Raw genomic sequence first — 21,807 nt, 5'->3', positions numbered from 1 at the left:
CTTGTGCAGCAATTGCTGTCACCTGGGAATTGGGGTTTTTCTGTCCAGTTGTCACTATGCTGTGTTTCAGAGCAATGTAGGAAGCTGCCACCATCAGAGGTCACTGTATGAAGTTTGACTGCATGTCTTTGAAAGAGGATGAACAGTGTAATAGATTGTAGCTTTCCTGACTAAGCATTGTTATCTTGCTGACTTACCTATATGTATGTATTTGTCATCAGTCTGGATGGTTAGAAACTCCACAAGGTTAGTAAGAATTTATAAAGCCTTGAATGTCACAAGAGCGTTGGGAAAGTCATACACTGTGTCTAAAAAAATAATAAAAATAGTAAAAAAAATAGGCAACATTAAAATTACAAAGCAGACCTTGAACATTGGGTAATCTGTAAGCAAACAAGCAAAAAGCAGTCTTACTGTGAAGCAGAAGACTTAAGGTCTTTGTGACACTTGGTTAATTCTCTTTAGGGGTTTTCTCATGAAACAACAGCTGATGCTGTTTTGAGAAGTGTTATTGAAGCTTTAACAATATGAAGATCTTTCATACAGGACAGAATACAAAAGGCATTCTTGAGACAGTTCCAAAATATACAGCAGAGATTGTCAGTGCTGTGGTTAAGGGCTTGCCCAGTTTAAAACAAAAAAAAAAAGAAAGGCAGGGGAGGACTTTCCTGTTGGATTTATTTGTATTTTAAGTAGTAGAAATTCAGAAGTGGAAAGCACTTAAATTTTATTTTGCTTTTTTATCAAGGAACACAAAATGTGGAGACTGTGGAGGATATTTGTGTCTATAGATCTCTATCCTCTGGTGATGAAGATTTTCTCTTTTTTGGAATGAGTTCTAAGTATCACCTGAACTCTAAAAATGTCCATTTGAGATGGAGATAAAGATATTCAGAATTGGTTTTCTGGGTACAGCACAGCCCAAAATGCTTGGCCTGGGAAACTGCAGTTCTGTGGACTTCTGATCCTTGCATACCCGCATAATTACATTTATTTGGGCTTTTGCTTTTATGCTTGTGTTTCAATAGCATGTTAAAATAAGTTCTGAATGTTTATAACATGATTTTTTTCATGCAGAATGTGTATGATTCTTGACATACTGTATGAATAAAATCATACATCGTGTATAAAATCTGTCCTCTGTGACAATGAAATGAACGTTTAAGCTTGGCATACTTTGTGATGTCTTAATAAAAACTATAGCATTAAAGTTCATTGAAGTTTTTTAAGACTAGTTTTTTCCTTTTCTTTTTAATCATTGAGCAGAAAGAAAATATGTTCTGCTGATCCTTTGTGTATTTCTCTGCCTTCTTAAATCATGCATTGTCATGTTCCAATGAGTGTGTTATAAACAATGGACATAGGTGTCCCAGGGAGTACAGTAGCAGAGGATCCTTACTAGTGCTGTCCTACAGCAAACCTCAGGTGTCCCCAAGAAGGGACACTTCTGCAGGGCTAGCTCTCTTTTTGGGCAGTAGAGTTTTTTTAGCTGTGACCTCCCTTGTCTGTCAACATGACAACAATTTGAAAGTATCATCTCAACAGAAGATAGAGTTTTGATACTCTACATTTATTACTGTTAAATTGGAAAGTATAAACTCCTCTAAGTTGCTACTAAAACTTTCACTGGAAAGCAGAAATGCATTTCCTAGCATTGTATTAGAGGAAATAACTTGCAGAATCCCTTCCCAATATTCTATTCTGTAATAATTATTCCCAATCTAGAGCTACTCAGTCACAATCAAATGGACTTTTGCTAATCTTCTGGCTCTTACTCTACTTGTCCCATAGCATCTTTGCTATTGGAGGTAGGAAAATTGTAGCCTAAATTTTTAGGCTAAGGTTTAAGTTCTCACTTTGTGTTAATGTGTTTGCTGAGTTGTGATGCATGGTTAGATCCCAGTCCTCACACACTGGATAAGCAGAAGCATTTTGGAGAGCTGTCTCAGAACAGTGCTGAGAATATAATACTGATACACATGTCAGCTGAAGAACTATTGTGTGGCAACTGCCTATCACAAACTTCCCTGACTGTAAAAACTTCTTATGGCCTAAGAATTGGGAGCAAATGGAACAGTTCTGTTTGAATGAGATTTTAATGGTCTTTGCATCTGGAATTCTTTTGCATTCTATATCCGTTACATCTCCTCTCTTACATTTTTCCAACACTTATTTAATCTGAGAAATATTATATTATTTTTCTGCTAGTCACTGGTCCCTTCAGAACAAGTGAACATGGTAAAACAGGGTTAACAGACCTGTGGGACCAGTGAGTGAGCTAAGGGTAACTCCTATGAGATACGATGTCAAAGATGGTAATAAAATAAAAAATATTTATATACATGTACAGTGAAACTCATTGGAAGCCTGGACATGATTCACAGAGCTACTTCAATGAAAAAAAAAAATGTTGCAACTATTGGCAATGCTTCTGTAGTAACAATTTTTATTCCTCCTCTTCCATGTATCAGTTTAATGCATCTATTTGCAAAGTTCTGCTCCTTTTCTGCTTGCTTAGTTGATCCACAGCTAATATTTTGAGAGTGGTTGTGGCAGGGTTATCACAGTTTACAACCAAATAACTGTGAAGGCTAAATTAACTTGGATACCAAAGCCCTCTAATCACCCATGTGGTTCTGCAACTTCCCTGTTTGGCAGAAAATGAGATAGACTCCAGAAGAATAGTCATGAGAGCTAGTGCTGTGGTTCCAACTCTGCTGTGTGTAATCCTAGTGCCAGATTGTGGGATTCCCTGGGTTTTTCCCCTTTTCCTCTGGGTGCTGTCAGATACAGGAATAGGTAATAGAGAATTTTGTTCTCATTTGGCATATTCAGGTTTACTCGTGGCCAAATAATTGGTTGTTGTCATCACTGCTGCACACAATCTGCCTCTCTCAAAGTTCTGGAAGTGTGCTTCCTAGAATTTCCATAAATAAACTAGAAAAATGTGATCTCTAAATCTGGAGGAGAAAGGTGATTTCCCATGTTATGAATAGAAATAAATGCTTTATTCTTGTGCTGGCTGGGCTGGGAGGGAGGTGGTGGAGGGGCATCAAAGCCTGAGTACTAGAAGCTGGAGAAGATAAATGAGATTAATATGTGGAGAATTGTGTGCATAGGTTGGTGTTTGGCCTTTTGATTCTGCTGAAGTTGTTAGTGTGAGTTCAGTATCTTTTGCTCCTTTTTTCCAAAGGATTTAGGTGCTTTCTTGCCCTTTGCTTTCAGTGCTATCTGAGGCTGCAACAAAAGCTAGATCAAGGGAGAAGTGATTGCACTTCCTTTTGGCCACAACATTTGCAGGATGACTGGTTAATTGAAGGTTGGAGTTTAGCCTGTATTTACTTTATACAGACACATACTGGAAACATATAAATGAGAGGGAGAACATTTGCCCCAGTGGCAAGTGGGTTTTGCCCTCATTATTTATCTGGTGATGATTTCTGCTGGTCATGTAACACATGCTTCAGAGTTGATAAAGCCCCTCTGAGAGAAGGAGGCAATTTCAGGTACTGGGTGGGTGGAGACTGAATTTCTTATAACTTCCTAAACCAGGCAAATAAATCATGTGAGTTAAAGTTACATTTACTGGCCTTTTTAAGATAATTTAGATAATTCCAGTTTATAGATAGGAAGGCACACTGTAAAACATCATTACTAGTCTCTTTGTAGGCTTTTACTGCCTCAGAAGAGGGCCACTCTTTATTTGGTTGTTCTGAGCTTAACCTTTTATTATGTGGTTTTCATTCAATGGCACGGAAGTATCTATCAGGATAAATTGCTGAAAGTGCACCATATCTCTTTATCTCACCTCCCTCCCCATCCCAAAGTGGGTTAGTTTACCATAAAACTGTTCTTCAAGGTAGTTTTCATAAAATCCAGACAGATTAGGCTTGAATTCTGTTTAAATTCTAACATTAGCCTATGTGATTCTCTCTTCTTATAGTTCTTGGCTTAGAGTCATAGAATGACCTGGGTTAGAAGGGACCTTAAATTAAAGATCATCGAGTTCCAACCCCCTGCCATAGGCAGGGACACCTCCCACCAGACCAGGTTGCTCAAAATTCCATCCAGCCTGGCCTTGAACATTCCCAGGGATGGGGCATCCACAGCCTGGCCTTGGACACTCCCAGGGATGGGGCATCCACAACTTCTCTGGGCACATGTTCCAGTGCCTCACCATCCTCACAGGAAAGAATGTCTTCCTAATATGTAATCTAAACCTACTCTTTGAGTTTGAAGCCATTCCCCCTTGTCATTCCTCTATATGCTCTTGTAAATAATGGCTCTCCTTTCATCATAAAGCATTCTGGGATTGTATCAGGTTTGATCACTTCAATAGAAAATGTAAATTATAGTAATTGAGGAGCCAGTAGGAGAGGCATTACAGTGTTTAAGTCCTGCTGAATGAATTGTCCAGACTATAATGTAAAAGTGTAGTATTGCTGTTACCATTTGGAACATTTTCAGTGGTTTGGATTCAAATGCTTATACACAAAATGGGTGTTATAAATACTTAACCTGAAGAAATGGGTGCCTTTTGTGCTGTTGTTTCCTTATTTTGGTTTATTGTGTTTAGTAAATTGCTGAAGTTTGAATATGCAACAACTTGTTAAGGTTCTGTCATGTAATCTGTTGGTTTTTCTCTGTTGCAAGGATAGCTTTATCTTAATGCATCTGAAAACTTAACATTTAAATTACATGACAAGTTTTGATTGTAATTTAAATCTCTGTCAGATTTTGTTTATATCTCAAGAGTGACAGATTCAATGAGGTTGATTGTTGGTTTGGTTTGGTTTTTTAGACATTATTTGATAATCAGATGAATGCTTCAAAAAAGGAAGACTCAGAAAGCATTAATAAAAATGACACTTCAAAGAAGATGTCTGTTGAGAGAGTTTATCAGAAAAAGACTCAGCTTGAGCACATCCTCCTCCGTCCAGATACCTACATTGGGTCAGTTGAACCCCTAACTCAGGTAAGGGTCACTAAATTTACATCTTAATGGTTTTTATTGTTTTAATGAGGAAATGTCTGTTATGGTTATTAAATAGACCCATCTCTGGTTTCGCAGTTTTCTGAGTTAGAAGGTTGAAAACTGTGGTCTTGCTTATGTATGCATGTGTAGGAAGCAGATAGTACTTGCTTTAAGGCATGTAGTGCTGGGTTCATCTGAAAAGATAGGATCAAAAAATACTGAAATCCAGTCAAAACACAAACACCTATGTGTGTGAGCAGACAGCTCTGTGTGTATAGATCTGTGCTCACAAACATGCTCATGTGCACACACATATCTATGCATATTTGTAAGTAGCATTTATACCAGGTGCAAAAATGCTTTGGTCTCTTGGTTTAGGTAGAGAACAGAGAATTTGAGCCTCCTGCTGGCACTTTCTTCAGTTGTTTTTGTGAAGTTGTAAATTGCTTTGAAATTCGCTGTCTGTACTGTTGGGAGTTCCCTGCCAAGCAGAAAATAATGGATTTTCATTATGGAATCTTTGTGGGTGCTTGCTGTAACTTCTGCAGACTTCTGCTTTTGTCTTGTATGGCTGCAGTAATCAGACTGTAAGTCCTGATGAAAATAGATCTTAGAGAATCATAGACTGGTTTACCAAGACAGTAAATACTTTATTTTATTTTGTTTCCATGTAGTTAATGTGGGTTTATGATGAAGATGTAGGAATGAATTGCAGAGAAGTTACCTTTGTTCCAGGCTTGTACAAGATCTTTGATGAAATTCTTGGTAAGTATTTTTAACAACAATACTGCCTTAGCATTGTGGAGTACAAGCTTTTCTAAGTGCTCTCAAAGTACATCGACTTGTATCTAAGTTTAAATCCCAGACTTGAGTCCTGCTAAACTATAGAGCATAAAAATTTAGTGCATTCTGGAACTATAGAACAGTTTAAAAGGGAAGAGTTTTCAGCTGAACTTTCAAGAAAATATAAATATTTGTTACTGAATATCCAAACTAGATCATTCTTTATGATCAGTATTGTTACAAGATTTTTAATCTGTGAAGTGTTTTTAGGGCTACAATTTAAGGTGACATTTGAAAGAAGATTATTCCTCTGAAAGAATGCAACTTCTGGGATGTCTGAGCGTTCGCTTAGATCATCCTTTCATCAATCATTAAAACTTCCTCCTTCTCTACAGAGGGATAGTGGTGGTAGTTTTCATAGATCATTTCTAGACTTCATACAGTTTTAAAATAAATGAGTATCATACTGCCATTAAAAAGCACTATGACTGAGGCACAAAAAAAAAGTTACTGTGTCTTGCTAGTTGATGATATTCTGTTGGTGACAGGCACACGCTAATCAGCAGTAGAGATGTGCAATATCTGAGTACTGTGCTGTCTTCTGAACTGATCTATTTGACATAAAATTTTGGACTTATGAGCTTTTATGAAATTCTGTTTAAAGGATTGGTAGGATTACCTCATAAATTAAGTTATGGTCTACTGAGGTCAGTTTTGTCGTGACCTTCGTTAGGTTCACCACTTTTCTACATCTCTAAAATTGCTTTACAGCACTGTCATTTTTGAAGCAATATATCTTTACCAGATGGAAAATAATACTTAATACTTTTTCAATATTATTTTTAACTTATTAATTAATTTGATAAACATGGTAATGAAAACCTTTAATTGCTTCTGTTTTGAGTGCTGCCTCACAGATCTAAGTTTTTTGGCTTTTCATGTTAGGGAGACCACTTTCATATTGTCCCATTCAGAAGGAAGATCATATTCTGTCATTATTGTACCACTTCACGGCTTATTGCTGCTTTATGAAGCACTGATAAGTGCTCCAGAGAGTGTGGTTTGAGAGCTAGGGGACAATGTAATAAAATTATGAAAATGGGACATTTTGGCTATGCATGCTTTTGAATGAAGCTTCATGATTTTAGCAAAAGCACTTTGAAATATCTGATCTTATACTGAGGTCCTTGTCAGCTGTTAAGATATTGTACTTTGGTGTTTTGGGGTTTTACCTTCATCTGTTTCATGGATGATGAGACAGAAACTGAAAAATACTATAATGTGTTTTCATATTTAATGGCCACAGTCACATTTCTGCTTCCCGTAGTTCATATACATGGCAGTGCAATTCAACTAAATTCTGGTTGAATGTTAATTTCCAGTTATCCTTGTTTTGTTCCTAAACTGTGTAGACTGTTTGTTACAAGTCTTGCATGTTGCAGGCTCTTTAAAGAGAGCTTTTGCTGCAGTCAAAACACTCTCTAATGAATGTCACTTTCTTGGTGGGTTTCCATGTGTAAACTGGTCTGGTGATCATATCAGTTTCTAGGGTTTCTCATCTATACTGCAGTGAATATCCAAACAAGAACAACAAGAGAAGAATGAAGTGTTCAGGATGTTAAGAACAGTTATGAGCTCACAAAATACACTTCTGTATTTATTTCTGAGATAGTCTAACTGCTAGAAATAGAATCAGTAATTATAAGAAGGTTGAAAAATATCTTCTTGTAGTTACTTGGTTGTATTTATAGTCTCCCGTGCTAAGATACGAAATATATACAAAGAGCTGCCAGATTAAGAAATACCTGACTGTTGTAACTGGTGGTGAAATATGTATAAAATCACTTTTACAGATCAAGAGATTAATAATTGCCTATGAAGTGTTAATTTATGCTACTTTGTTTCATAGTAAATGCTGCTGACAATAAGCAGAGGGACAAGAATATGACTTGTATTAAAATATCCATTGATCCGTAAGTAAAAGCATGTTTTCATTTGCTTTCCTTGCCAGTGCTATTGCAGTTTAGATTTGTACAAATGATTTTACTGATGAAATTGAATTTCTTGAAAACAAAATATTTTTGGAATTGTTTCCATTAGCTTCATATTTTAAGATGAAGAGGTGAATTAAAACTGGTTAACATTAAGTGCTGCCATTCTGAATTTATAATAATTGCTTTCCTTAACCATTTGATAGGGTTTGAATGAAACTTAAAACCAGAAGTTCATAAAATTTATGATAAATTTAAATTGGCAGTGCATAACTATAGCCAGCCAGGTTCTTTACAAATCTTAAATACCAGCTTTGAAGTTTTGTAACAGTTTTGCCCCTCTTGAACTTCTGTGTTAACTCCTTCAGCATCAGGATAAGACTGAATTAGTCATCTATATCACACTGAAACTTCATGTTGCAAACACTTCATTACCATGTTTTTTGAAACTAAATACTTGAAGAGATCATTTTAGGTGAGAAATACTGTATTTAAATAGATGCTGATTGGGTTCCTTTGGTAGTATTTTTTCACTGACATGTAACTGAATAATGAATTATTTAGTAGCTAGTTTTCAAACCTAACCTTTAGGATAAATATGCTGAGAAGCGATTTTTCCACTTCCATCATGGAGTGGGAGGGAAATTGTAAATGTTTAAATTTGCTAGACCTGTCCTGATTTTGAACTCTCTAATAGTGAAAAATGAAAATCCTGTGTAAGAGCTAGAAATATTAGTGATGCCAGATATTGATGGATTTTGGCACTGTTATATAAAATAAGTCACAATATTTATCATAGCTCAGAAATGACACTTTTAAGCAGATGATAACTTGTCTGGATGGACTTCAATGAGACCTTAAAAGCTACATCTCTATTTTGAATTTAATGCTGTCACTAATTGTCAGGCCCCTGTTGCAGTTCATGTTGACAGTGAAAGCTCTTCAAACAATTTTTTTGGAGTTATTATTGTTGTATGAAATACTGTTGTGTATGGACAATTAAGCTCCTTCTTCCAAGACATCTAATAAGCAAAAATAAGTGGAATTTTTTGTAATTAAAATTGTTAGAGCTCTAAGTAAATGTAGTAAGATTATGGTCTTTTGCTATATTTTTGTGTAGGCAATTTTATTTACTATGTTTAAACAGATATGCAGAAGTCTGTTTTCAAGATTGCATTCATTTGCTTAATGCCTTCACTATTTTCTAGGGAATCAAACATTATCAGCATATGGAATAATGGAAAGGGGATACCAGTTGTGGAACACAAAGTAGAGAAAGTATACGTACCTGCTTTAATCTTTGGGCAGCTACTGACTTCCAGCAACTATGATGATGATGAGAAAAAAGTTACAGGCAAGGCTATTTAATGTGCTTTGTTTTATTCAGTTAAGCCATTGTGTGACTCTTCAGTATGCTTCCCCTTCTCAATTTTTGTCTTTATTTTCTGTTTCATAGCAGGTGATTACTCAGTCACCATTACTTCAGCTCTTTATTAGAGTAAAAAGACTTAAAGGAAATATCCTACTTTTCCTCTTTTAATACCAGTGTTTACAGAAACCTTTACATTTACATCTCTAATGTTAGTACTCATTACTGAGTGACAAAAAACATACTTCTATATTTTAATTGTAATCTATATGAGTATTTAAACACTTGTGCTCCTGAAATGCAGGGAAAAATAAATTGGATAAATTAGGATATGGTTTATTATCCTAAATTTAAACTGACCCTAGTTTACTGTATGTTGTTTTTTTCAGGTGGACGCAATGGCTATGGTGCAAAACTTTGTAACATATTTAGTACAAAGTTTACAGTTGAAACTGCTTGCAAGGAGTACAAGCACAGCTTTAAGCAGGTATAGAAGTGTTCAAAGCTTCTGTCCTTTTTTTTTGCTGTAGTTACAGGTCTAAAATCTAACACAGATAGGAATGTTTAACAAAATGGATAATTTCTCATTCAAAGGGATGTGTAGAATTTGCAGGCTAGGTCAGTTCAGTTGGTAAAAATTGGTATTTCTTATGTTAGGCTTCTTGGGTAAAATAATACTTTCTTTGAACTGTTTGGTGACTAAAAAAACTCCAAATTTCTGTTAAAACGAAATTATATTCATGTACCTGTGAAAAGGACCATAGTCCGTTGAAACATTTTGAAATTGCTGTTGTATAATCTGTTAAAAAAAATTTTTCTACTTAGCTATGCAAACATGGAAACAATCATCTGTGTAATTTTGTATGGTGTTAAGAAACAGATTTTTCAGTTTTTATGTCATGAATTTAACTAGCCCCATGTGGACTTCAGTGCAAACCCCCCACATGAACCCAATGCTCATTGTTTGCATACAGACCAAGAATGTGATCAGGTCTACTGCATATAGCTTTGAAATGGCCACCTTTCTAAAAATTTAAAGTACTTTGGCAGAGTATTAGATACCAAAGTTCCTTGGCTTTACAGTCTTTCCCAGCTGGGGACTTTCTTTTCTTACTTTCTGGACAATTAATTAATTTTCTGGTCATGCTGTCATATCACTACATAAATAATACACTTAATCTGTTATGCCTGTCTCTTAAAAAATGTAATATTTTATGCTGACTGCCAAAGGGCAAATTAATATTGGTTCAAGTGTACTTTTTGAAAATTACTAAATGCTTTATGGCTTAAAGTGCTCTGTTTGCAGTATTTTCAAAATCTGTGAAAATTTATTAGAACTGAGCTTTGATATATGCTGTGAGCAGATATCGGCTTGATCATGCAGATGTGCCCATGTTCTTGAATAGGGAACGATGTAAGATTCCTGAGTCAAATCTGAGCACCTTGGGTTTTTGGGGACTTTTTGACACACACACTGCACAGCCACCAAGATGCTGTCTTAGAAACTACTGAGTCTCTGCACAGGGACTAACAAGCCTCTCTGTAGAGGTGTGTAGTAGATTGAAAGTATTAAATGGATGGGTAACAAGGACTGTAATCCCAGCTCACTTGTATCTAATTTTGGGAGTTCTGTGGGAGGCTCCACTTGCATTAGAATCATGTCCCTCAGTGTAATAATACCTGTATGTTTCCAGAAACCACAAATATGCTGTCACCTATGCTTGTGCTTAGCTCTGTAAATCAATTAACTTTGTGTAGTGTTTTACCAGAGGAAATTTCTAAAGGAAGTTTGTGAGCTTTTTCTTGTGTAACTGTTGCAATCCCAGCATAGCTAGAAAAGGGAATAAAGGAGGAGGATAATGTGTTGTAAAGTAACATCTAAAATGTTTTGTTTCCAAAGACTTGGATGAACAACATGATGAAGACCTCTGAACCCAAGATTAAGCATTTTGAAGGTGATGACTACACATGCATTACATTCCAGCCAGATCTGTCTAAATTTAAAATGGAAAAGCTTGATAAGGATATTGTGGCCCTGATGACAAGACGAGCGTATGATTTGGCTGGGTCGTGCAAAGGAGTCAAAGTCATGTTGAATGGGAAGAAACTGCCTGTAAGAACATCACTTGATATATCTTGAGTGTACTGAGAGTATTTGGTGCAGATATTTGACTGTGACCTGTTGCTTGTAGGTAAATGGATTTCGCAGCTACGTAGATCTTTACGTGAAGGACAAGCTGGATGAAACCGGAGTCGCGCTCAAAGTCATCCACGAAGTCGTGAATGAACGATGGGATGTGTGCCTCACTCTGAGTGAGAAAGGGTTCCAGCAGATCAGCTTTGTAAATAGTATAGCTACCACAAAGGTGAGTGGTTAGAGCAAATGGTACAAAATGGAAATGATAAAATGTGTGCTGAGGCCATGCCCAGTCAGGTGTTTGATAAAACAGTGAGTCTGGGTTGCTATAAATAAACAGGTGAGGTAATCCACTGCATGAGAGGAGCTGGCAGAGCAATTGGATGCAGTCAAAATACATTCATAGCAGTATTTCTACATAAGCACTAGTTTTGAAAATGCTAGTAATCATTATTGGTGTTACTGATATCTTATGTGAGCATGCATGGTGTTGAAGAAAATGGAACTAACTTATTTCTTCCTCTTAAACACATTGTAATAAGATAATTCTGAAAGTAAAGTCTAAAAGTGTACAAATACCTTTAATGCTACCAGTAGCAAGTTTGGAGGACAAAAATGACTTTTGATGTCCTTGAGAAATGGCTGTCCATGATGGAGAAAATTGCCCTGAAGTTGTTGAGATTAATTTTCTTTTATTTGTGTATCTTCATAAGGATACCTAGGTTTTCTTTGCAACTATAGTAGTAGTGATATAATAAGAAAGAAAGATCTTAAGTTAGCAATGTGCTCAGCATACTAAGTAAAGTACAGCTCGGTGCTTCTCGACTTATGGGGATGGTCAGGCAGGAAGGTGATCATCTGAAATCAACCAGCGTAACTCTTATTTACACCCTTTTGGCATGGACCAGCTTTAGGGATCTGTGGTCCACCATGGTGAGAAAAAGAGTCTTTGTCACTTCTGCTCTTCACAAATTGCACTGGATGAGTGACCTAACAACTAGGCAGTTAAGCTGTTAGCTCTTACTAAACAGTCTACTTATTAGAGGTAGCAGATCTAGCAAGCTGGATTTAACAAGATTAGAACAAGCAGTCCTAGTAACAGGTGAGACTGTTTCTAGAGAATCTTAACTGTGAGCTTTCCCAAAGATGGGAAAGGTAAGAATTGTTAATCAGGCACTTTGAAACCTCTCCTTGCTCACACCTCTGTTGAAAGAGTCAGAAGAAAATTCTAATGGTATCACAAATGGTTCATAAGCACCAGTGGTTGCACTTAGTCTGGCAGGTGCCCAGAATTGTCAGTGTTAATCTTGGTGTTAGCTAGTGTTTGGTGGGACATAATTTTTATTACATAACTTCTTTTCAGTCACTTTCAGTGTAGCTGAATGAATGTTCTGTGGTAACTGGGCAAGTTTAATTTAATTAATTAATTTAATTGTAGAATATTTACTTTTTAAGTGTGCATTGCAATTATAAACTTGGTCAGAACTAGGGATGACAAATCAGGTAGTTAAAGGGTTACAGCTTAGTTTTAGTTCAGGCCTCTTTGTGCAGCATAAAGAAGAAAAACAACATGACCTTAAAGAGGTGTACAATACTTTCATGGAGAAACTAGCAATATAGAGAAACTTAATTATGGCTGATAGGAAACTAAAAAAATGGTTTGAAAAAACTGAATACTTCTTGATTCCTAAGTAAAATAAATTGCATACACTTACTCTGAAGATTTTGGATTTTACTCTTCTGGATCAATTTTCACCATCATGCAGTTACACATATTTTGTTATTATATATTCTTTTGAAATATGCTTAGGAAAAAGTTCTGTGTATTCTTCAAAAGTAAGTGTTGTAATTTCTAGTTTTCCCCACTCTCTCTATCCATGCTTTATGTGTTACTGGGTGTGGGATGCTGGGGCAGGAACCCCCCTCACCAGCAATTTTTGAGCAGCTACCCAGGGATGGGACATAATGGGAGGTAATTAACTGTATCAGCTGCCTGCCCCCTTATCTGCTAACAAGTGAGGAGCTCATGCTGGCTGTTAATTGTCACTGTTTGCTGACAGCTTTTTGTTTCTGAATCTGGGTAAATTTCACCCAGCTGTAACTTTCCTTCATCTTTTTTTAAACTTGCTGTAAATTGCAAGTAAGTTTTTTTAGGTTGCTGTCATGGTGTTTTTTGAGGGGTGTTTGGGAGGTCAGGCAGTATTTTGAGGTACAACTCCCTTGCTTATTTCGTGTAAATTTGTTACCTTTTCCAGCTCCCCATTTAATCAACGTTTTGCCATAGCAGACCGCCACAAAATTCGACTTCAGGCTCTGATACCACAGTTGAGAAAGTGTTTGTAGCTATTAACATTTGTACAGATAACCTTCAGTGAGACTTGAAAACTGATTAAACATGGTCTTCTTAAGTTCTGAATTTCAAATAGTAGCTGTGGCAAAAATTGTAATAGAAACCTCAACTATTAACATAGCAATCTAATGCTATGTATATACTTTAATATGGTGGAACTGCTAACTATAATATTACCAGTCATTTTAGCAGAAATGTTCAGCCAATACATTTGCAGTTTCAGAAGGTAGACTTGCATGGAGAGAGAATTCCAACCTGCTAAAATTTGCTGGAGTTCAGCAAGAAGTTCAGGATTATTGTAGATTTCAGATTTATTTTCATAAAATAAATAAAATTTTTTAAATGGAGAAGAAAATAGGATCAAGATTGTAAAACTAATTAAATGAAAACTTCAAATTTATAGTTACCTTCTGAATTTTTCTACCATATAAACCATTTATCTGTCCATAGAGTTTAGAGGTAGCTTGCCTCCAAATCAGTGGAAACTGTTGGCTATGAGAAGAATAGAACAGTATATAGGAGGCAGTCAGAGCTTCATTTTTAAGATTTTTGTTAGCACCTAATTAGATACCTTTGCATCCTGAAGTTTGCAAGTTTCCATCATTACCTTCTGGAAAAAGAAGGTTATGCAGTTCTAGCTCTCTTCCCCCATAATTCAAAAGTTGTAACAGTCTTTGGCAGCCCTCTAGATTCAGAGGGTGTTTTTGCCTTTGTGTCTTTTATGGAATTGTTCTGACAGCTGGGGTGGTTCCTGACTGTTCTGGTCCATTTGACACTTGCTGGTGAGATGGTTGAGAAGGTCCCAACTCTGAGCTCTGAGCATCCCTCACTCACAGCTGCTTAAGAATGGACTCAGGAATGGTGAACTGCTGTATAACTAGTAAATTGCTGGTTTTCTTGGTATGTCAGTTGCTACTTTTAGCAAAATTTAAAAATTGCTGAAGTTTTAAATGCAAAAATATATTGAGATGTTCCCATGAGCATAAATTTTCAGTAATGTGATGAGTAAAAGAAATGCATTTCAAGATTGCCATTCAAGTGTGGAATGATTTTGAAATGCGTAATTTGATATTTTCCAGTAATAGCTTTTCTGTACAGTTTGGAAATGGATTTATTTTTCTTTAAAGTGGCAGCATATTGATAGATCAGCTTTCCATTGAACTCTCCCTCTACTGAAACTCTGTCATCTATTGGTGGATACAAACTGTTGTGTTTTAATTTTGGCAGCTTTTGGGGTTTAGATGTGGGTTTTTTGGTTGGCTGTTTTTTTAGAAGAAATGCCATGAGAAAAGACTTTGCAGGGTGCTTCTAATGGTTTGTGTTGCTGTTTTAGTAGATGACTCTAGGAACTGAGAGAAACCATAGATGGTTTCTTTGAAGTGCAACTGCTGGTTTGGTTATGACTAATAATATTTACTAGCTTAACCATTTTGGTTTTATCTACTTTTTTTTTTTTTAAATTTAAATCTCTGCTTTCTGCATGAAGCTGAGAACAGCTGCTATCCCCTCAATTTGACTTCTTTACATCTTCAGTCTTTTCACATGCATATTCTGCCCTAAAATGTAGAATCCTAACTTTTGGGGTGTGATTGCTAGCTGTTTTCCTCTTTTTGGCTGCTGTTTATGCTTGGTTTTGTTTTCTCTTACTTATTTCTTATCTGTCCTATACTTCTTCATACCTGTCAAAAGCTTTTTTTTTCCTCCTCAGTTCTATTTTAAATACAGCTTTAAAGAGCAAGGGTTTTTCTGTTTGTTACTTCATGATGAACTTCTCCATAGACAAATGTTCTTTGTTCTGTCTGCCCTAATGTAGATTGTTCTGAACAGGAACCAATATTTAGTCTGTATTTTTGTAAGGTGCTAACTGATGTAAAGCAAAGGTGATCTGTGTAAAATATGGAATTTTGAGTTAGGTATGTTTTCATTTTATGGGATATGCCTGCATCGCTCCACTTTTACAAGATTTTAGTCAAAGGGATATGAACTTCTATGACAGCCACTAGAATTTACCATTTTATTAATATTCTGGCTTTTTTGTCTACAAATTTAAAGGAAGGTATTTGAGTAATCAATCAATTAACTTCTGTCATCCTCACTTGCATGAAGACTGAATGACCTGGAAAAAACATATTTTTCTGTCTTATGCTGCAACTCAGTGTGCATAGATTTCTGTACCAAAGTATGACTACAGGAATTTTGTTAATACAGCTAAAAACTAATAGGAAATTTAATGGTTATTTTGTTTATTATTTGTTTATTTTTTTCTCTTCCCTCATTCAGGGTGGTAGGCATGTTGATTATGTGGTGGATCAGGTTGTGGGCAAACTGATAGAAGTGGTGAAAAAGAAGAATAAAGCTGGAGTTTCAGTCAAACCATTTCAGGCAAGTAACTTTATGCAAAAATACTGGAAAAAAAAGAATGTGAGAATTTTGTTGAGTAAATTGGTTTCTATGTTTTAAACAGGTGAAGAACCATATATGGGTTTTTGTTAATTGCTTGATTGAAAACCCATCATTTGATTCCCAGACGAAGGAAAACATGACATTGCAGCCTAAAAGTTTTGGGTCTAAGTGCCAGCTATCTGAGAAATTTTTTAAAGCAGTAAGTAAACCTCTTTTATTCCTTTGTGAATGGTAATTGACACACTGGACCTAATGTATGTATGTTCTATAGCAGAAGATTAGTTATAGTTCACTGTGGTACTGCAGTGACATTTGCATACTCGGGAAGTGGGCTGAAGGAATGTCTGTTCATCCTCTGGTCTTAATTATGGATACAGTGACTGTGTTTTGATTGATGCCCTGGATTTAAAATTCACATGATCAGCTTGTTTGTTGGAGATTCTGGCATTTACATTGGTAAATGAAATTAATTCGACTCTTAAAATGTAAACGAGGTCCTTGATCAGTGGTTTTTGTGTTAAAGTATTTTTCTGAAGTTGAGAATATTGTCTGCCTTACTCTTTGGTATCAGTTCTGTTCTGTTTCACTGGAGTGAAAAGAGAGGGAGAGGATGTTTCATATTTACTTGTTCATCCAGTAATCAAGGAAATGCAAAATGGTGCCTGTAGTATTCAAAGTGATCATTATTGTCAGGAAGTAAGTTTAAAATTTTTCGAAGATGTGTTAAGAATTGCTGTTCTGAATGAATATATTTGTAGAAATACCTCAGAGAGGTTTTTCCTCTACTACGTTTTCATACAATGAAGGAAAAGTAGAATTCTGTTAGCCAGAACTCATTTTACTAAGTCCTGTGTATTGCCAGTAGCCTTAAAAGAAACTCCACTAGTGAGGAGAACAGTGCCACTGCTAATACTCCTGGCATCAAAACTTAACTGCTTGTATAGTGGTTTATTCTTCTAATTCTGTGTTATGGGTGACATTCCTTCAGAATTTAGAGGAAAAGAAATAATACAAGGGTCTTGTATAACAAAATCTGAAGAATAAATACATGTTGTATTACCATCATCAGGTTTGATTTATAGTGTTTTTCATATTCGCAGAAGTAAACATTGATTTCCAGATGCATTAAATGTGCAGCACAATCTCAACAATGAATGCTGTTTTATGGGGGATAATTAAAAGCCAAAGCTCATAGTATTTTGCTCCATCTGTGTTTTCTTTTGATGTGAAACAAAACCTAAAGCAGTTTTAGTTTAGAAAATACATTATATGCTATTTTTGCTGCAGATGTGTTTCTAAAATTGGTATCAGATTCTCAAGTGCTTGGTAGAAAGCTCGTTCTTAAATAGTTTTGATTGTCTTTCAGCCATTTTGAGTCATTTCCAAAGAAAATTTAAATGGTCATAAATACCCCATAAGGCTGCTTTTTGCTGTCAAAATCCAGGAAACAAGTGCTTAGTACCTAAAACGTCTCAGCACATCAACTACACATCATAGGGCATCCCCTTGTTATGTCTCCTTTGCTCTTTCCATCAGTTATAGAAGTGGTGGAAAAGGAAACTGTTTTTGTGTTGTGTTTTAGTTGTATGTGCATTAAGTGCTAAATACTAAGGTGTGTGTTAATCCCTTGACCTTTCATAGATTCAGTTTTTAAAATATAGAGGACCTTAGAAATAGTGTTAATGATTTAAAACTGAGATGTAAGAATCTGCTGTCTGAAGCTTTGCTTTTCTCATCCACAATTCTGATTTGTTGCTTTTGTTGCTTGTAGGCCTCTAACTGTGGTATCATAGAGAGTATTTTGAATTGGGTCAAATTTAAGGCACAAACTCAACTGAACAAAAAATGTTCTTCAGTGAAACACAGTAAAATCAAGGGCATTCCAAAACTGGATGATGCTAATGATGCTGGTAAGAGGTCTTACTTTTAAATTCTTTACTGTTTCATAAATTCTTCACAGACATGCTAATTTGAAACCTGACTTATATTTCTCATCCTTATGTGTTTTTTAATAAAAATCTTTCTGGTTTTCTAAACTTCCTAGAGCTAGAATGGAAATGTGGTGGTGAGTTTGGTGTCAGGAATGCTGTCCTCTTTAGGGTAGAGAATTAGTAACATTGAACAAAAGTGGCAGTCTAGGTTGGTATTTGAAGAGTGTGTATCTTCAGTTGTGGTTTCCTGCTAAATGGTGGTACCAATATTCCATTTTGGAGGTGACTGGTCTTCTTGACCTTTCTAATGTAGAAAGATCAGAATCTTTGCAGGGTCAGAAGGTATAGGAAGTAAATCACATAGTGTGCAGACCTGAGGGGATGGCTCAAGAGACTTATTTCATTAGACTTAAATGCCATTAGGTTCCTGTCTGGGAATATAGGGCAAGCTGGCAATCTCTGCTGGCTTGCTTCCTTAGCACAGATGAGGGATCAGGATCAGCTGGCAGTCTATGTGCCAATAGCAATGGGATGGGAGTTGTTGGATGATTTGAGGGGCACACATGGCTAAAGAGCTCGAAATGTTGCCAATCTGTGTTATTGTTAGGTGGTTTTTAATACATCCTCACGTTAAACAAAGGTAAGAGAAATTGCAGTGAAGTATGTGGGTGGGCTGAGCAGGTAAAAGCATGAACACTAAGAAAGAGGCTTGGTTTTGGTTGGGTTTTTTGGTTGGTTGTGGGTTTTTTTTGGTGCTTCAATGTTCAAGCCAAAGATGACTTGATTAGATGATGGTTCTGTCTCATTTTCCTCTCTTTATTTTTGGTTCTTTGCTTATTAATTTTTAATTGAGCTTTCTTCAGTATTTAATTACTTTTTAATTTATTCAGATGTCCTATTTTGCCTCAAAAGTTGATAATCGCATCTACTCTAGCATTTTGCCTGTGGAGTTTTCACTCCTCATTCAGATATATGTTCCTGATACTTCTTGCTAAGAAGATTGTGTGCTTGAAGAAATTATGTTTTTACATGGATATCAAGCCTAGTACTCCTAACTCACATAATGAATTATTTTGGACACACTTTCTGGTAGTTTTCTTTTAGCTTTGCTTTGGAGATCAGGCTTCAAAAATCACTTCTTACTCTTTTTTTTGGCTGGGGGTGAGGGGAAGGGAGAATCTCTAACAAGGGAGCTAATAAAATATTCTATTGGTTTTCATCCTGAAGGTGGCTCAACTAAAAAGGCATATAGGGATTCATTTGGGCTGAACACTCATGCCTAAAGCTTTGCATGACTTGAATGCCTGTTACCCAGGTATTTCTCTGATGCCTAATTATTGTTTCATGTTGAGGGAACTCTGTATCTCCTGAGGAGGCTTAGCCAGGTATTGGTTTGTTGAAGATGTGGAATTTGCTGGATTTTTGACACTGAAGACATTGCACCCAGGAAGTGCAGCAGGGGGGGAACAGTCTCTGGCCACAAACCCCTCTGATTTTAGTTATTCCTGTGGTTTTTAGATTTTGTCTTTGCTTTAAGAGTGAGTTTGAAGCTGAGGTCCAGCATCCACTTGTCTCTTGTGTGCCTGATACCCTGAATGTTATTATCATTGCCAATTAATGCTAAAGTATAGGAGAGATGTGTATCTGTAGAGTGATGCACGTGCTGCAGATTTCCTCCCTCTCCTCTGTAATGAAAGAGTCCCATACCTGGTCATTCTTGCCATCTTGAACAGCTATACATTGTTCTGTGCCTTGTTGGGGGAGAAGAGGTAGAAATCAAAACAAAAATTAAGAATATAGGATTGTAAGGGAGCAGCTAGATTGCTAAATCAGGTGAAGCATAAAAGCATTTTTTGAACCTGTCAGTTCATGTAATTTTGTCTTGGAGTTCTTTAGAGCTGTGCTCAGGAAAATACCTGGCATATTGTATTTCCATGACATTAATTGCTACTGATTGCATGCATTCCAGAAGAAAGTGAACTTGAATGACATTCACATGTGTTTTCTGCAGTTCATTTATGAAAAACAGTGGCTTGTATATATTCTAAAACAGCAGACTGATGTTTTTCTAGGTGTTTAGAGTCCACCTTGCTGGTAGGTAGCCACTGGCAGTGTGAAAAACTGCCTTAGGTTATATTAAGCTACATGTCTTGATTCAGAAAACTAAAGGTGCTGGATGTAAGTTCTGTGTAATAGGAAATATGGGGCGGTCTTTATCTACCAGTAAAGGCAAATTACTCCACAAGTTTTAAATACCACTATATTCAAAACTACCTTATTATCAGTAGGTGAGACACAACCAGCTTGAAGTTTTTTTGGCATCTTTCCTACCATAGGCCTTGATAAAATATCAAAGCCACTTAATGAGCATTTGCACTGTAGCAGAAGGGTGGGTTCCTTTTCAGTTTGCTTGTTATTTAGAACCTCTACTCCACTGCTACAGTTGCAATAGGCAGAACATAAATGTCATTCCAGTTTTGAGCACACAGGCACCAAAGTGCTGTGTGTCTTGTAGAATCCAAATTACACTGTTAGTAAAGATTTGTTTTTCTGTTTGAGGAATTTGTGAGGTGTAAGAAGTGCAAATGTTCTCATCGTTTGAGCTTTTCTCGCAATTTTTTGTGCAGTTGTCTGGCTTTAGGTGATAGACAATTAAAAGGGAAAGCCACAAAAATGTGATTTAACAATTTACTATTTAAAGTATACTGTGAGGAAAGTGAAAAATGCAGAATGGGAAATAATTCCTGTATGTAACTCAGACATGCATAATGTATGTGTGTAAGAAATTTGCAGGCAGCAAACTGAAATGGTGAAGGTAGAGAAGCAATCTGTCTTTTTTATGTAGATATGTGGGAACCATTATATAAGATGTACCACCATTGCATCTCATTTTGTCTATTTTGCTCCTTGTCCATAGCAATCCATAGTGTACTGCTAAGGGCAAGGATACTCATTGCTGTGCATTTTGAGTGGTATGGAAGGCCATCCCTAAGAAGAGAAATTCAGCCTACTTAAATTAACTGATGAGAGGAAATTACCTGTAGACTAGAAAGAATTCAACTGCATTTCTTTTGTTTGAGTTACGCTTTTCTGGGTTTTTTTCCCCTCTACTTCTTCCTGGGCTGCAGGTGGCAAACATTCCTTGGACTGCACGTTGATATTAACAGAAGGAGACTCAGCCAAATCTTTAGCTGTCTCTGGCCTAGGTGTTATTGGTAGAGACAGATATGGAGTCTTCCCACTCAGGGGCAAAATTCTCAATGTCCGAGAAGCTTCTCACAAACAGGTGTGTAGTTTTGTCCTTTCCTTTTTGCTGACAAATGGATGTCCTCCTGTTTATTCTTGATTTCTAGATTTACATCTTCATATTTTAATTTTTTCATGGAAGTTTTGTGACTGAGATTTCATAAAGTACCAGCTATTTTGAAGCCTGGGATAAGCCTGTAAATATTAACTGCAGTACTGCGATGATAAGGTTAATTTCTTCACTTCTTCATAGCAAGATTTCCTTCCACTTTCCTTCACAAGTGGAAGGAAATCTTGCTATGACTCATATTCACATTTCACATGAGTACCTGAAGCCCCTAAAAATTTGTATTCTCTCCATTACTATGTGATTTCGTGGACTCACAACATGAGTCAGTAGCCAGCAGCATTGCCCCATCATATTGCTCCTGCTGCCATTCATAATTTGGCTGTAATAAGAGGTGTGCTGCAGATGCCCATAAAAACAGTGGGAAAAGAAGGCAGCTTTGTCAGATGACTTTTTGTTACGTGTTCAGTTCTCTCCCAGCCTTCCTGATCCAAAGTGCTCTGGCTGTAGAGGAGAAAGAGTGGTGCAGTCTTGAAAATTTGACTGTACAGAGGA

At 36.5% G+C, this 21,807-nt stretch overlaps 1 protein-coding gene across 4 annotated transcripts in view; it reads left to right on the top strand.

Annotated features, from left to right (window-relative positions):
- Nucleotides 1–21,807, top strand: part of TOP2B (DNA topoisomerase II beta) — a 61,507-nt gene that overhangs the window by 12,882 nt on the left and 26,818 nt on the right. For all 4 annotated transcript variants that reach the window (XM_063154616.1, XM_063154590.1, XM_063154598.1 and 1 more), the window contains exons 2-12: nucleotides 4,802–4,975; nucleotides 5,650–5,740; nucleotides 7,668–7,731; nucleotides 8,958–9,103; nucleotides 9,508–9,605; nucleotides 11,019–11,231; nucleotides 11,311–11,484; nucleotides 15,886–15,987; nucleotides 16,070–16,207; nucleotides 17,780–17,918; nucleotides 21,068–21,225. In XM_063154616.1, the coding sequence (XP_063010686.1) occupies nucleotides 4,802–4,975; nucleotides 5,650–5,740; nucleotides 7,668–7,731; nucleotides 8,958–9,103; nucleotides 9,508–9,605; nucleotides 11,019–11,231; nucleotides 11,311–11,484; nucleotides 15,886–15,987; nucleotides 16,070–16,207; nucleotides 17,780–17,918; nucleotides 21,068–21,225 (1,497 nt within the window). The remainder of the gene's footprint in view (nucleotides 1–4,801; nucleotides 4,976–5,649; nucleotides 5,741–7,667; nucleotides 7,732–8,957; nucleotides 9,104–9,507; nucleotides 9,606–11,018; nucleotides 11,232–11,310; nucleotides 11,485–15,885; nucleotides 15,988–16,069; nucleotides 16,208–17,779; nucleotides 17,919–21,067; nucleotides 21,226–21,807) is intronic.

Source organism: Melospiza melodia, chromosome 1 (genome assembly GCF_035770615.1).
Source record: "Melospiza melodia melodia isolate bMelMel2 chromosome 1, bMelMel2.pri, whole genome shotgun sequence".
NCBI lineage: Eukaryota > Metazoa > Chordata > Aves > Passeriformes > Passerellidae > Melospiza > Melospiza melodia.
The sequence above is the reverse complement of the archived record's forward strand: the minus strand, read 5'-3'. Positions and strand labels throughout refer to the sequence as shown.